The sequence below is a fragment of the Mastigoproctus giganteus genome, chromosome 4 (assembly GCF_048544385.1).
Source record: "Mastigoproctus giganteus isolate SK-2022 chromosome 4, ASM4854438v1, whole genome shotgun sequence".
NCBI classification, from domain to species: Eukaryota; Metazoa; Arthropoda; class Arachnida; order Uropygi; family Thelyphonidae; genus Mastigoproctus; species Mastigoproctus giganteus.
This window is the reverse complement of record NC_143578.1, coordinates 8,721,623-8,737,525: the sequence shown is the minus strand read 5'-3', so window position 1 is coordinate 8,737,525 and position 15,903 is coordinate 8,721,623. Positions and strand designations below refer to the sequence as shown.

The 15,903-nt window shown below is 40.2% G+C and overlaps 1 protein-coding gene across 1 annotated transcript in view; it reads right to left on the bottom strand.

Annotated features, from left to right (window-relative positions):
- LOC150086372 (uncharacterized) overlaps positions 1-14,185 on the bottom strand; it is a 56,112-nt gene extending 41,927 nt beyond the window's left edge. Inside the window, exons 1-2 of the mRNA XM_090371339.1 lie at positions 14,099-14,185; positions 2,710-2,768 (exon numbers count right to left, since the gene is read on the bottom strand). Of these exons, the coding sequence (XP_090227465.1) occupies positions 2,710-2,768; positions 14,099-14,158 (119 nt within the window). The 5' untranslated portion in view covers positions 14,159-14,185. The remainder of the gene's footprint in view (positions 1-2,709; positions 2,769-14,098) is intronic.
- Between the last annotated feature and the right edge of the window lie 1,718 nt (positions 14,186-15,903).

The following is a 15,903-nucleotide window of genomic DNA, read 5'->3' as shown; positions in this document are numbered from 1 at the left end:
ATACTCTTTGGATTTGAAACGCTGGAAGAAAGCAGAGACAAAGTGGATGTACTCCTATTTAACTAGATGGTAAATGGTACCATAAATTGCCCTTACCTCGTCTTACAAATTAACTTCAACGCACCGAAAAGAGCTTTAAGAAACCGTTCTATGCAAGAACAAATTATGGATATTACAACTACTACAACAGGACTTCAACATCAATTAACAAAGCAAACTTGGAGATATTGTACATCTACCATGTGACTATGCTTTCAAGTATCTTGTAACGAATTCGGTAATGTGACCTTTTTGGTAATTCTTATACAAGCCCTATAAATGTCCCTTACACCTGTCCGAAGTTTCTTGCTGTGTCCTCATTTCGTTTTTATTCTATGGTACACCACCACCGTACCAAATCTGGTCCTGCTTCATCGCAAGCTGCACGATGTTCATCACGTTTTCTAAATGTTCTGTTAATTTTGTCGAGCAGTGTATTTGCATTAGCTTCAATATAGTTCTAGTCATCGTCTTACAGAAACTTTAATTTTTATTTTAATTCTATTACCAGTGAAAACTAAATATTATATTCAGCTCAATTTTCAATTTGGTGATTTGGTCCACAATTTGGCTTCTGTATGTTTTATAGTCTTCAAACTTTATTGGATCAATAGAGGTGTTGAAGTGTTCGATGTTGTGACATGGAAACATTCCTTTTAAGGAGTCCAGGTTAGATAGCTTCATCCTAAATGGGGGATGCTGGCACTGGTCTATTTCTTGCTTTTGGGAGTGCAATAATATATTCTATCGATGGGACATCAATCTGGAGAGTTAGCAGCTCGGCCAGTGTTGACAGATTCTTTTTGAGGATAGTGAGCTTCTAGGAGGTCATGCCTAGATTGACTAGAAGAATAGATTTCGAGATGGTGAACGGGTTCCCTCCCAGACGGTTCAGTCACCGCGGAATCCAATATTCCATTATCAGAAATTAGTTACCTTGAGAGGTAGATGCAGAGGACCAGATTTCGGAGGCATATAGAGGTGTGAGACATCTATTAATGTATTGTCCGATCAGTTTGAAGTGACAGCCTGCGAGCTTCTGGTGGATAGCCCAGAAAGCAGGATAGGTCTTCTTCTTTGCCTTTAGGAAGTGTTCCTTGAAGTTTAAGTGTCCATCCCACGTTAGCACAAGGTTAGTATGAGCTGAAAATTTGGGGATTGTCTCACCATAAACTGTAATTTTGATGTGGAAATCATTAATCTAATATCATATCTGTTTCTTTCAGAGGATGCATTTCTTTTTTGAACACACTATACTTTCTAGGAAAAGTTGTTATAGCAAAATGATATGATAGGAAATTACAGCAAATTTGTTTCGATATCTTTGTATTATAGTAAGCTAGACAAGAATACCCTTGTATGTTCCCCCGTAATGATTGTCATAACAGTTAGCAAGGAAAAATACCATTACTGTGATCATTTCTCCCCCACGTCGGTTTATACACGGAAAAATGTCATTATTAGTCCATTTTCCCCTGTTGTAAAGAAAAATGCTATTAATAATAACTTGATATTGAACCATCCTTCAATAACATGAATCAGTCGACAAACTGGAAGTCAATCCAAACCTTCTAGAGGGCTCAAAAGGCAATACTTGGCCTTTAATACAAAGCGTGTCTGAGTTTTTAAAGGAATACATAGAAAATTGCTTTTTTTGACTTTTTAATGACCATTTATTTATTTTAATTTTTTAAATATTAAAAAATAGAATAAATTAACTCTACAAATCAATTATCCAAATGAGTAGAATAGCATACGAAGGGCGTTCAATAAATTATCTACCTACCTATGAAGGAAATGAGATAGAGGCAAAAATCTGTTTTTATTTTTAAATGTAACCCCTGATCTTCAATACACTTGTTCCATTTCGTTCGCAATAAGGAAATACTAGACCAAATTCTTCTTTCAGTCCATCAAAGAACGCAAAAAGAGCAGAACCCTTTTGCTTTCACTTGCATCGATTCTTGCTTGGTCTCAGGATCCCAGTGATGAGCCCATGTTTCAATTCTGTAGATGAAAGTTTCAGGATCCCTTCCATAAAGCTCTAAATTCTTCTCACAACACCGTACTCTGAACTGCTTCTGCACAGGGGGCCAGAAATATGGGGAACCACCTTGCACTGATCTTAGTCATCCCTAAATGTTCATGAATGATGGTTATAACTGTTCCATCAGATATATCATATTCCCTAGAGATTTGGGACACCTTTAAACGTCTGTCATTTAGCCCAAGAGTTTCCACAGTTTGGCATATTTCTGGAATGGTCGCTGCCACAGGCCTTCCTGGATCTGGATCACCTTCGATGGACTCTCTACCTCGCTTGAATTATTTTGACCACAATTTTACATGGTACCCTGAAGGTGTACTGTTGCCACACACAGCCACCATCCTTTAATGAACTGCCTTTGACCCATTTCTTTCTTTGGTGAGAAACTTGATAACCGAACGATGCTCCAATTTCAGCAAATCCATAATTTGATACAGGTGTCTTCCTTCTTTCTGCTACAGCAGCACAACCTAAAACAATAGTTGGATCAAAATTGGCATGATTTGAAATTGAGATATTTAGAAACATGATAAATCATGAATCATTGAAATATAATTATGGGAAGTATCTTAGGTAGATAATGTATTGAACGCTCCTCGTAGCAGCTACTATTACGTAGTTACCTGTTTGGTACAGCGGTCCAGGTGGGAAAAGGTGTTGCTAACTCTTCTTCATGGAGGCTCTGCGAGATACAAAATAAGGTAAACTTCGGTCAGTATAAATGGCAACTGCAAGTATAGGTTATCCATGTAAGACATTCAAAATGAAATAACTGGTGGTCAGATCTCGACTTTATCTCGAGAGAAAAAAGAAAATTCAAATTGAAATTAAGAAAAAACTAAGGAGGAACTCAATTAAATTAATTTACTAATTGTTTTCGTAATGATGCACGATTTTTCGAAGAGGAAGATTAAAGTGTGTTTCATTGTCTCTGCCGATTATTTATGACGTCTACAGAACAAGATTTTAGTTTTTTTTTTTGACAGATGTAGAAAATTTCCTCCCTAATCTGCAATTTTTCATTAATCCTCTGGTGGTTTGCTTTTATTTTTTAGAGGAGTTGGCAGAGTAATGGGTTTTGTAATGTCGAGATTAATCAGAAGAAAGGACGTCGTTAACTACATTTATCGGGGAGCAGAGAGAGAGAGAGAGAGAGAGAGAGAGAGAGAGAGAGAGGGAGGGAAGGAGGGAGGGAAAAAAGTGCCTTAACTATTATCTAATTCCTATAATTCCGGAAGATGTGGACTAAATCAGCGCTGTTGCTGTTTCTCCTTTTCTCTTTTATATTTCCTTCACAGAGGCAGTTTTTCATGAAAATAGCCTTTGGGGCGCAGACTAGATTAAAGTATTTAGTCTGTGTTGCTGCCGAGCGCGAGCACTTTCCCGAGAAATATAGCCTCGGCACAACTGCTCTGAAATTATTTCGAAAGAATGGGGACTTTGAATAGCGTAAATAAACATTTTGTTTCTCGACCTCTATAGAATGGAATATCCGACTTTTCCAGGCGAGGAAAGTTAGTTTTAAGTACACTCACTGGCCACAAAATTAAACCTCTGCAACTGGCATCAACAGATAATTTAATGTACGGTATGCAAATATCAATTGACATCATACGATCGCAAGTTTCCTTGGTATTAAATAAAGGTTCGCATTGGATTTCGGTTTCATTTGCATCTAATTTTTCCTTTTAAATAATTTTATTTTTACAATGTGACTATAGAGCATTCTGAAAGAAGTTCAGAATTGTATCATTAAATTCTCATTTGGAAAAGATCTCCATCCTACATAAACAAAATACATACATAACAAAAGGAGGTAGATCAAATTAGGAAGGTTTTGTTTGCTGTAAATGAGGGCGAATTCAATTCTGTTCTCGAAAGAAAAAAAAGACGATTAGACGTAGAAACTGTCCATGCACCAGTTTACCAACTTTCATGTATGTGATGAATCCAGATGTAAACGTAGGTGCTCACAATTCTGTGATCACTGAATTGTGACCACCTACCTAATAGCGTGTTGGGCCACCATTAACACGGACAACAGCCGTTACTCGGCTAAGCAATGACCCCACTAGATGTCTGAAGATACTCGTATGGATCTGCAACCATGCTGCCTGCAAATCTTTCCCCAGTATCAGAACAGATGACAGTTGGGTGTGCCCGTTCCAAAACATTCCACAGGTGTTCAACTGGATTGAGGTCAGGCGAATTTGGAGACCAATCCAGATGGGTGATATCTTTATTGTGTTCCTCGAATCACTTATGCACAGTGCGGGCTAAATGACAAGGCTCATTATCGTCTTGGAAGATTCTGTTTCTGTTCCGGTGCAACACGCCCCATGGTCTCCTAAGAGCTGCTGGTAGACCTCACTAGTGAAAAGTTGGTCCTTGCGCACCAGGAATCCTTGTTCTTGCCAGAAAAATATGCCCTATTAAGCAACCACCGCTATCTGCTTGGATAGTGGGCACGATGTGACCATGGACTCTTGTTGCTTGCACCACACAAGAAGGCGTCCGTCGGCGTGTTGCACCAGGTATTTGGATTCATCTGACTAGCATACTCTTTTGCAGTTCTCCAGCGTCCAACCAGCTGTTGTTGACACCACAGTATTCGTCGTCGATGATGATCAACGGTGAGGAGGTGTCTTTTGGGTCGCATACTGTGGAACTCCATATATCTGAGTGTGCAGCGCATCGTCATTTGGGATATTGTTCTTGCGTTTCCCATATTGTATTGCGATGTTGAGTGTCGTACCTCGACTTTCCGATGAGCCTCTATAACGCGCTGCATCCTTCGCTCACCACGAACACCTTGCATAATTCTTTACAGTTCTATAGGCGGGAGGTGGTTTATATTATATTAATTTTTCTCTGAGGAAAAATATGTATCAGTTTTAAAACTTCCTTCGGAAATGGACCACTAACCCAACTTGCCAGTTCCAATTAATCTACGTCCCGCTCTATTTTAAAGATACTCTCATTAATGCACCTTTTATTCGAACCCTTTTAAATAAATAAATATGCCAACCAAAGATAAATTACCGAATACAGAAACCAATTTTCGGAATGAGAGTTTATTTCCACCCAAAAGTTTAATGCAATTATTCACGGAATTTTGATTGAATTCGTTGTTCAAATACGAAATGAGAACTCTGTGGGCGGTTTCGCAATCATTCTATGAAACTGCTATTGCTCTGTTGGTAATTAACCGGAGAGTGGAATATCTCCGGTGGGAAGAGCTACACTAAATATATTAATTCCTTTTGGTTAATAGAATCGATCAATTTTAGTACTACTTTGCAAACTAGTTTAATGTCCAACTCCATCACTGAAAGAAAGAAAGCTTGAAACTGCGATTAAATTTATTTGGGTCGCGACTAGAACTAAATCAAATAAGGGGAGGCGAGACTGTAAAGAAATATCTGTCAATTTTTTAATTGGTGTGTAACTGATTTGATTTATTTCTGGTTACTGGAACTGCAATGGGTCTTCAAAGTCCCAAAAGTATTGTTTCCTGGCTGTCTATGATGGTCAACGTTTTAAAAAGTTTAATGGAGGGGTGAAACAATTAGCAACTTGAAGTGGAGATCGTTCTGCAATATTATAGTACAGGCAGCCGAGGTCGGATTTAATAAGAAAGATGTTTTTCATCTTTGAGAAATATTTGAAATAATTATTTCAAAGAAAATATCGATGCTTGCATGGGAATTAACTCGGTAAGAAATTCAGATTATAAGGGAACAGTCTGTAAAAGATAAACGCAATAAATGAGCTTTGATTTTGGACTGTTTTCGTTTTGAATGCACTAGCACCACGTGACAAACTTACCCCTTCCACGATGTAGCCATACGAAGACACCAGCACAGATTCCTGAAAGAAGAAAGAAGATTAAGTAGCACGCATGGGAGGCCTAACGGTGGGTCGGAATCTGTTCTACTTTTTACAGTTGGCAAAAATTTGCTGCTGCATTACAGAAGAGCGGGCCCTTTGCCCCTCCCTCACTGGACTAAATATATATCACTGTCGACATAACGATCACGGATCGATACTTACTTTGAACAGAAAGACAGAGAGAAAATAACGAATTCAAAAAAAAAAAGATCGTATTAACTGGAGGAAAAGAAACGTAAAAACATTCAAAGCAATCATCTGAAAGCTATCGCCTACCACGTGACTTTTTTTTCTTTTTTAATCGTTGTTGTCGCTTTTATCGTATGGGGTGGACACATATCGACTTCGTTTAAGGACAATACAGCAGAGATTCGAATAATAGTAGTAGTTGCGCAGTTATGTATCGGCACATACTTGTTAAATGTAGGTCACGCGGGTTAGATGTACGAATCCAATTATCGCATTGGGAGTTAAAAAGAAATATCGTCACCAGATGGTAGAGAGAAGTAGTGGTAATGGCAAATGACGCAAGAAAGCAAGCTTATATAGCATCGACCAAAAAAACAGTTCACGCATCCATACCCTCCAAGAATTTATACAGTTCTCCCTTGAATTTATTAAACCGTCCACTTCCACAACAACAGATGGAAGGCTGTTCCAACAATCAACCACCCACTGGCTGAAGGCAAAGTTCCGCATATCTATCCTTCAATCATCTATCCTCAACTTTAATTTGTGCCCCCCCTCATGCGTGCAATTTCAGCAAGTGGAAGAATACTATTAACATTCAGCTGACTCAATCCAGCGAAGCCTTTAACACTCAATCAGATCTTCCTACAGGTGGCTGGTCTCAAGACGCTGCAATTTGCAAAATGCAGCCTAACCATGGCCTTGTACAAAGAGATAATCAGCCTCCTTATCCCTGCTAGCAAAGTTTCTGTATATCAATGACAGAATCTCATCAGCTGTCTTGGCAGCATGTCTGCACTGCTCAGAGAGCTTGTAACAAAGAGAGAGCACTAAGATATTACAATTATTAGTAAGGCCAAATGATGCAAGCAAGCGACCTTTTTACTGAATTAACAAAAATAAATAAAAATAATAAAAATTGAAATATTCATTCCACTCTCATTCCCACAAGGTCTGAATCTGTTTTAAATTTAGTCCGATTCACTGTCTCCACACGTTCAGAGGCAACTTATTTCAATGTTCGACAATCCAGTGTCCACAGGTGAACTTGATGAGATCCAATCTTCTGTTATTCCCTGAGCTTTTATATTTGTGTTCTGTGGTCCATGACTCACCTACCAGGGAAAACAGACCTTCCTTATTCATTTTACTCAATCCCTTCTCTGGTTTATATACCTCAATTAGATGTTTTCTCAGATGTCAAACTTTTCAGGCCACACCTAAGTCGTTCTGTATATCACTTTGCACTAAAATGGGAGTTCTTCTCTGAACTCTCTTTAGAAGGACACCAAAGAACGGATAACAACGTCCTTTTACTGGTTTAAGGTCCTATAAATCATAGACAGGAAACATTTGCCTTCCTGGCCACCAGTTTATACTGCCTGGAAAAAATATTCAGCAAATAGTACGACTGGGAGAGAGAGAGAGAATTAAATAAATTTCTTGATTGCTGCTAAGTAAGATACAAGTACTAGGAATAATAATGATACTAATCAAGGCGACATGGACACGAGTTTCAGATGAGAAAACGTACAGAGAAAGAAAAAAGAATCGCGTGTGAAAGGTTGACATCTGAGAAGACATCTAATTGAGGTGTATAAACCAGAGAAGGGATTGAGTAAAATGAATAAGGAAGGTCTGTTTTCCCTCGTAGGTGAGTCATGGACCACGGAACACAAAAAGAATTGATTGTAGTCATTTGTTGAATAGTATGATTGCAACAATATAAGTATTTGTATTGTTACTATCATGTTGGATCATGTTACTCTGTCATGCTTTGTTGCAAATTACACGTGCAGCGCTAACGAGATCTATCGAAACTATGAGTTGGCTCATGATCTCAACGATACTGTCACAGATGAAATATGTCAAGATCTACGACGACAATGAAGAGCTCATAAATTGTATGAATCAGACTTGGACATTCGAAAAACCATTGAAATATGTAAGACGATGTGTCAAGACAACGACGACCGTGATGAAGCATGCGGTAATGACCTGCATAGCCTTGTAACGGGACTGCAAGAAGAACACCCCTTTCAAAACTTTCAGTCATCCAAACAGGAGATGAATGAGGATCTTAAGCTCGCCACGCTCAACCGGCTCAGCGCAATAGCAAAGAAACGCGAAAACTTGATCACCAACGAGGACTCCTGCAACTTAATGAGAATGGCCAATGACAAGCAAAAGATTCTACTCGTGCATGTAATTTGGAGTCTGTTATCTCTCAGTTGCGAACCGATTCAAATATTCTTGACCGGCCCATCTGGTTGAGAAAAACGTTAATGATTCGCCTCTTGATGGCAATATACCACTTCAGTAATACAGACGGGTACTGTGCGCTTCAACTGGTAAGTCTGAAGCTCATGTAATCTAATGTAATGATCTTGGATGTGCTCAGAGCTGGTTTATGCCAGCTCTGAGTACATCCAAGATCACTTGCCCTCAAGATATTCATTTCTCTGGTTATCAAAAGGTTTCTGCCACGGGTGGCAATGGTTAACCCAAAGCCACCTAAGTGGTGTGGCCCGCATCATAAACGTTTTTCCGCAAACAGCTGGTTATGCCAGGTCTGAGCACATTCAATATCACTTCCCATGATCCTTTGCGCGATCTCCTCTCCCGACCCAATTTTTCTTTGTTATGAAACGGAAATGACGCCAAAGATTTCATTTCCGCGTTGCAAAATCGTGACAAATTGATTTTACTACAGTCCGAAATTTAGTCGGTGTCCCAAAAATGTTTACACATCAAAAAGAGAAGAGGAAAGAAGGAATTAGAGGGAGAGAAAAGGAAAACTGGAAATAAGGAACTAGGAGGAGAGAGAGAAAAAGAAGAAAACACCGAAAGGAAAAGAAACAAAGAAAAAGAAGAGAAAGAGAGAAGAGCAGAGGAGAGAAGAGAAGAAAGGACAGATGGAAGGAACGAATCGAGGGGAAGAGAAAAGGAAAGGTGGAAAGAAAGAATTGGGGGAAGGAAAAAAGGATAGATGGAGAGAAGGAATTGGGGAAGGAAAAGAAAAGAAAGAAAGATAGAGAAAAGAAGATATGGAAAGAATGAGAGAGAGAGAGAGAGAGAGAGAGAGAAGAAAGATAGACATAGTAAAAGAACGAAAGAGGAAGAAAAAGGAATAGGAGAGGGGGGAAAGACAGTTAAAGTATTTGCCAAAGTACTGCAAGGAAGTTTGCTACAGCGGCCAAACATCCTCCCCTGTAATCTGAATTTATATCCCCTATACTTCTGCGATTCTTTCTAACAGTGAAAATTCCGCCTTCATTTTACTAATCCCCTCTGAGCCTTGTGAACCTCAATCAGGTTCCCAATAAGGACCTGGTTGCCAAGCTCTGTGGCCCACATAATCGGAGTCTTTCCACACATGGCCGTCCTTCTGTTGATCACACCATTCCAGTTGCAAGTAATAGTTCTGCTTTATTTAGCTTTCAGGTGAAGAAAACAGCAATGTTACAGTGTATACAACTTCTTTCAAAAGTTTTATATGGGAACTGCTCTGCTTATCCTTGAAAAGAATCATGCCACGGCACTTGCAGGGAAATAATGCATTTCTTGTTAATACATGTATATAATACATATTTTCATATGTATACATATATATATAATATATACGTCAGTATATACAAATATATATATACACACATACATACATATACAAAACCCAAATTATCAGATTATCCTAATTACCAAAATTCCATGAAAATACGTTAAGAGAAGCCTTTACAAATCACAAAGGGTATCTGCACAAAACTGAAACGCAGCAAGCACGTCCTATTTAATAACAATGATTGTCAATTTCCAGTGTTTACATGTGACTACCTTGTTTCACATTTCAACCTGTATCCATGGTTTTATTACGCCAAAACTGCAGGTGGATAAACTGAAAACAATATCAAGACTGGCTCATAACTAAATATTTATCAGACTTGCCGCTAAAACATGAAAAAAACAATGAATATGGCGGGCAGGTCTTTCACAATGACTAAAAGCCATTGCTAAGCCTAAAAATGTAGGACAGCATCACGATCAACTTTCATGTTTCCTAGTAAAAAAAAAAAAAAATCACATTAATGTCGATGCGCAGAAAAATCGATAAGAGTACAAAATATACCTAAAAATACCTGCTGTTGTCTTCCTGGCTTTCAAGTTTCGAAACTATCATATCAGAGGTGAGTCTTGGCAAACGCGAAGACAAGGTAGTTAGTGTTAACCATGATGGCTGTCCTTGAAACGATCAACAGAGACTAGGCATCATGTTGTGCACCTAAAAACACACTTTATCATAAATTTAAGCGGAAAATAACAGTATAGTACCCTTTTTTGATGTTTTGTGCTGGCTGCTGAAAACCCTGCAGTGCCGGATGGTTCTTGGTGTCCATAACCAAACAGGATAATTCTGGAAAGAGGCAGCCCCCTTAGATCAGTAATGGCTACGCATTACAACGAGAACATCCTTTTATAGGAGGGCGTTCAAATCCGAAAATCCTATTGGTCCAATACAATCACATGACTTAACAGTTTTAAAATATCTTCGTTGTCTTCTAATTTATTCCATTTCACATACTTACGAAAAGCTTTAAAGGACGCTAACAACCTACTATGAGTTCAGCAAATAACACTACAATTACAAATGAACATCGTATAAACTCCATTAGTAACAACGGAGGTAACGCTACGCCACTACCACTGACCAAACAGCCAAAGTCTTTGGACCATTTCAAGAATCTCAATGTCTTTTTTTCAGACGAGGTCTCCATACCTGAACGTAGTGTTCCAAATGAGGTCTGACAATTTTCTTATACAGCGGGACCATGACCTCTCTGTCGACTTTCCTGGCCGCCTGTTTGAACTGGCCGCATCGTAACTCGCAGACCCCTTTCTTACTGTTTTTAATTGAGCCCACCAATCGTACAAGTTATTCTGGGAATTGCTTTTCCCAAAGGGGTGAAAGAGACAGAGAAAATAATAGGAGAAAGAAGATAGAATATAAAGGAGAGAGTGAGGAGAGGGGAAAAGGAGTAGCAAACAAGAGAAAAATATATATTAGGGGTAGAAAGAGGAGGGAGATGCTGAGAGGGAGAAGAAAGGGCTTCGTTCCTTCCTATTCACTTTTGTTTCATCGTTCTCTTTCCAGGCGACTTCTTCCGCTGACTTGCGTACAAAACACGAATCGGACCCACCCAAACTATCGTTCTACAATCGACGCCACAATTTTGGCGTGCCGATCCTCGTTTACGACTATTAAGGGCACCGTGCCCGTGGTCCCCCCCCCCCCCCCCGACACCGTCTCATTAGCGATGGGTGTTATTAGCGGTGCCACTAAAGTATTCATGACTCGGAGAGGGCCGTTATAAAATAACCGATGACGGCGAACAGCGCGGGGAACGTTACGTAATTGCCACACCTGCACTTGACCTTCAGTGGGTCTCGCACGAGCACGAACCATTTCGTTTTGGAGTTATTAGCGAAGGGCGACTCTCGGTCTGACAGCGTTGGCATCCGAGCGTGCTTTCGTTTAAAAGTTTTCGAAAAATCAACAAACGTTGTTTCGCGAGGGAGTGTCCTTCCTTCCTCCCTTGCGACGACGGGGTGGTTATCGCGCCGCTCGTGTATTTACGACGCAAAGAGCCGAGCATAAATTCAATATTTTATGTCAGTTTTACAGATTAACTTTGAACAGAACACAAGAGTTTTTTCATTAGTCTGAAAAATATGTGTAAAGACAGATCGATGAAGAGAGAGGAAGTGAGAGTTAGAAGCAGAAGAGCATGGACAGTGACAGAAAACAGAGAAGGGTAGAAAGTATCAAGGACACAGAGAAACAGAAAGAGAGAGAATGTGAAGGAGATGGAGAGAAAGAAGGTGTAAATGAGATGGAATGATACAGACAGGTGAAGGAGAGAGAGACAAGGAGATGTAGAGATAAAGAGAAAAGGTACAGAGGAGAGAAAGATGGAGACAGAAGAGAGAGAAAGAGAGGACGCAGATGGAGACACAAGGTACTGAGGAGATGGAGAGAAGGGTAGAAGAGATAGTGGAAAGAATGATGAAGGAGACAGAGAAAGAAAGAAAGAGGAAGGGTGAGAAAGAGATGAGAGAGAGAGACGGGAGTGAAGGAGATAGAAAAGAGATGTGGAGATACAGATGGAGAGAAAGATGAACACAGAGGAGAGAAAGATAAAGGAAACAGAAGGTATGGGGGTGAAAGGAGGCAGAGAAAGATGGTGGCAAGGAGATGAAGAGAAAGGAAGGAGACTGAGAAGAGAAAAAAGGCGTTAAGGAGATGTAGAGTGAAAGGAAACGGAAATATGGAGGGGATAGAGAAGGGGAAGAAGACGAGAGAGAGAGAGACACACATACACACACACGGGGTGAAGGAGACAAACAGAGAGAGAGATGTGAAGACGGAGAGAGAAGGTACAGAGGAATTGGAAAGAAGGGAGGAGAGACTGGAAAGAAGAACGAAGTCAGAGAGAGGTGAGAAGGAGAGGGACAGAAAGTATGAGGAGGTGGGGAGAGACAGAGAAGGGGGAAGAAGAGAAAGGCAGGGTAAAGGAGACATAAGGTACGGAGGAGATTGGAGACAGAGACAGAGAAGGGGAAAGAGAGAAAGACGGGGTGAAGGAGACAGAAGGTATGGAGGAGATGGAGAGGTGAAAGGAGATGGAGACAGAAAAGAGGGGTTGGATGGAGAGAACGTAAGGTGGAGACAGAAAAGAGAGAAGCAGACGAGTGAAAAGAGAGGAAAAGACAGGGAGGAGACAGAGAGAAAGATAGGGAGGAGAGAGAGAGAGAGAGAGAGAGAGAGAGAGAGAGAGAGAGAGAGAGAGAGAGAGGTGAAGGAGACAAAAGAGAAAGATGTGAAGGAGAAGTAGAGTAGAAAGAGACGGAGAGAGAAAAAGAGAAGGTATAGAGAGAGGGAGGAGAGGAAGGAGACGGAGAGAGAGGGAGGAGGGGAAGGAGACGGAGAGAGAGAGGGAGGAGGGGAAGGAGACGGAGAGAGAGAGGGAGGAGGGGAAGGAGACGGAGAGAGAGAGAGCACGTGGGAAATTGATAGAGAGAAGGGGAAGGAGACGGACATGGGGAGAGAGAGAGAGAGAGAGAGAGAGAGAGAGAGAGAGAGGAATGTATATAGGGGCACTGAGATACAATGAACTAAGGAAAAAAGGTGAGAGAGAGAGAGAGAGAGAGAGAGAGAGAGAGAGAGAGAGAGAGAGAGAGAGAGAGAGAGAAGTGATATGAGACGGAATGAGCGAAAAGAGAAAGAAAACGAGGATGAGACAAAAATGTGTTCGAAATAAAAAAAGAGGATGAGAGGGGGATCAGTACGATGGAGCGCGAGAATTCATCTGTTTTTTATCATTCCACTGCCAGAAGTGTAATGCGGGAGACCCATCAAAATGTCATATAAATTCGGCGAATAAGAACAATCGGACAGGAGCTTCGTTTGCATCCGAACATGTGAACGCATTCTGATTAGCCTGTCGTATCGTGTTCGCCTCGCTAAAACTCTCGAAAGCATTTTCAAAATTTCTCCTCGCAACACAACAACGCAAAAAAGGAGCGGGAGAGGCATTCGTGAATGTCATTAGCGCGTAGAATGGCTTTCGGCTCCGTTAAACAGAAGCGCCACGTGTGGAAAGAGCACGCTGTTGAATTATTCGACGGAATAATCGCACCCGTTTTGCGCTCACACCCCTGTAGTAGTCTGGGGGGGCGGCCACTACGAGATTTATCTCGAGGAGGATTTAAAGAAACCATTTCGGTTTACTTCTGCCGATGCAAATAAAGAAGACGAAAAGAATTAAGCGGTGCTGGTGATGGTGCGCTCTTAGAATAGCTGGTGATGGAGGGTGCAAAAAGTGCGTGGCAACAACGAGTAGTCCTAAGCGAGGATGCAACTGGAAATATTTTACTTACTGTAGCCGTAAGAAGTCGTGTCGCCATGGTTACAAGACGCTCTGCTTCGGCGCGTGGCATACGTCCCAGAAGTTCACGTTGTGCCTTGTATCTGAGAAAAATACGAACGCATACAGTACGTGTATAAAGATATAAAAATATATATACACAGCCCGGCCAAAAATATCAGAATCTTTTATCCCTCTCCGTCCCATTCAAATTGGGTGTATTCTCAAAGATCCAAGTCACGTGCTACACGGATCGCAGGAAGATAAGAGGGGCCAATCCGCAAGGATAATTATCTCCAACCCTATGAAGTATGGTTACCAAACCATGGTGACTTGATATTGAGCTACAATTTCTAATTTTTTGGCCAGGAACGTATATAAACATATCTGATCTTCTATTTATAAATATATATATTGATGTATTTGTAGATAATATTATGGAATCTCCAAATGAAAGGTAACCAATAAAAGATGAATGATTCAGAGGGCTTCGTGTCTATTGGCTAATAATTTTAAATAGTTTACGTTAAATATAAAACTAATTTACGCGGAGCATCCTTATTGGAGAAACACGGAAAAAAAAGAGCAGAATTTTTTAAAAGGTTGTTTTAAAGGTTATTTCTTACCTCCAAGACAAGTTAGCCCCTTGTAAGCCGTTGGAGAGCTTCTGCAAATAGATTGGTGCGTAGCTCTGCCTGGACCACACTACCGGTTTTGACTGAAAAAATAAATAAATAAAAGTCCGATCTACATTCAAATAAAAAAGGCAAACAGAATTTTAAAACCAGCTGTGCTTTCAGTTGTCATCAAGATTATTTTTTTTATCAAAGTTACCGATTTCGAAAGACTACTGGAGAAATATTAAATAATGAAATGGTGACTTCTTTTTATCTATATATACACTACTCAACTACAAATATCCGGACATCTATCTATTGATAGTTGGACAGGAGAGCCCTATAAAGAGTCGTCCACTCGGAATACAGGTTGACATTGTCGCAGCACACAATCCCTCGGTGAGTAATGTATCTATATATACACTACTCAACTACAAATATCCGGACATCTATCTATTGATAGTTGGACAGGAGAGACCTATAAAGAGTCATCCACTCGGAATACAGGTTGACATTGTCGCAGCACACAATCCCTCGGTGAGACGATTGGGACACAAATCAGCACCAGTACAGTGCACACGCCACTGCAAGATACAGCCACGGTCATACAGCCATTAATCACCCTGACTAATGCCAGATGCTGTCTAGCTTGGTGTAAGGTTCTTGGATTGTAGACCAAGAAAGCTGTTTTTATTATTATTATTATTATTATTATTATTAAAATCCGTTTATTAAAAATAGCAAGTGTTTGCCTTCACCCCTTATACACAGCCAACCGGCTAGAAGGGTGTACAAAATGCAAGAATTGCAATTATATACAATATAAGAAGGGTGTACAAAGAGCAAAAATTACAATTATTTACAGTATTTACAATATAAGAAGAGTGTACAAAAATGCACGAATACAATTATTTACAATATTTATACAAATTGTTTACAAATTCACTCACTGTCAAGATTATAGTTGAATTAAGCTGTGCGCTTCTGAGATGCTCTTCACTCTGTACTTCTTGCTTTCGGAGTATTTCACAGGGTCTATTGTCAATGAGTTGAAAAGGTTCACTGCGTTGTTTGGGAAGAAGTTCTTCAGACAGCACAGGTTGGATAGTGTAGAATGCAACGGTAGGTAGGGGTTGTCAATACTGCGCCCAGCACGTGGAGTAGAGATAAGTCCTCGAAGACTGGGGGCGTCAATCACTCC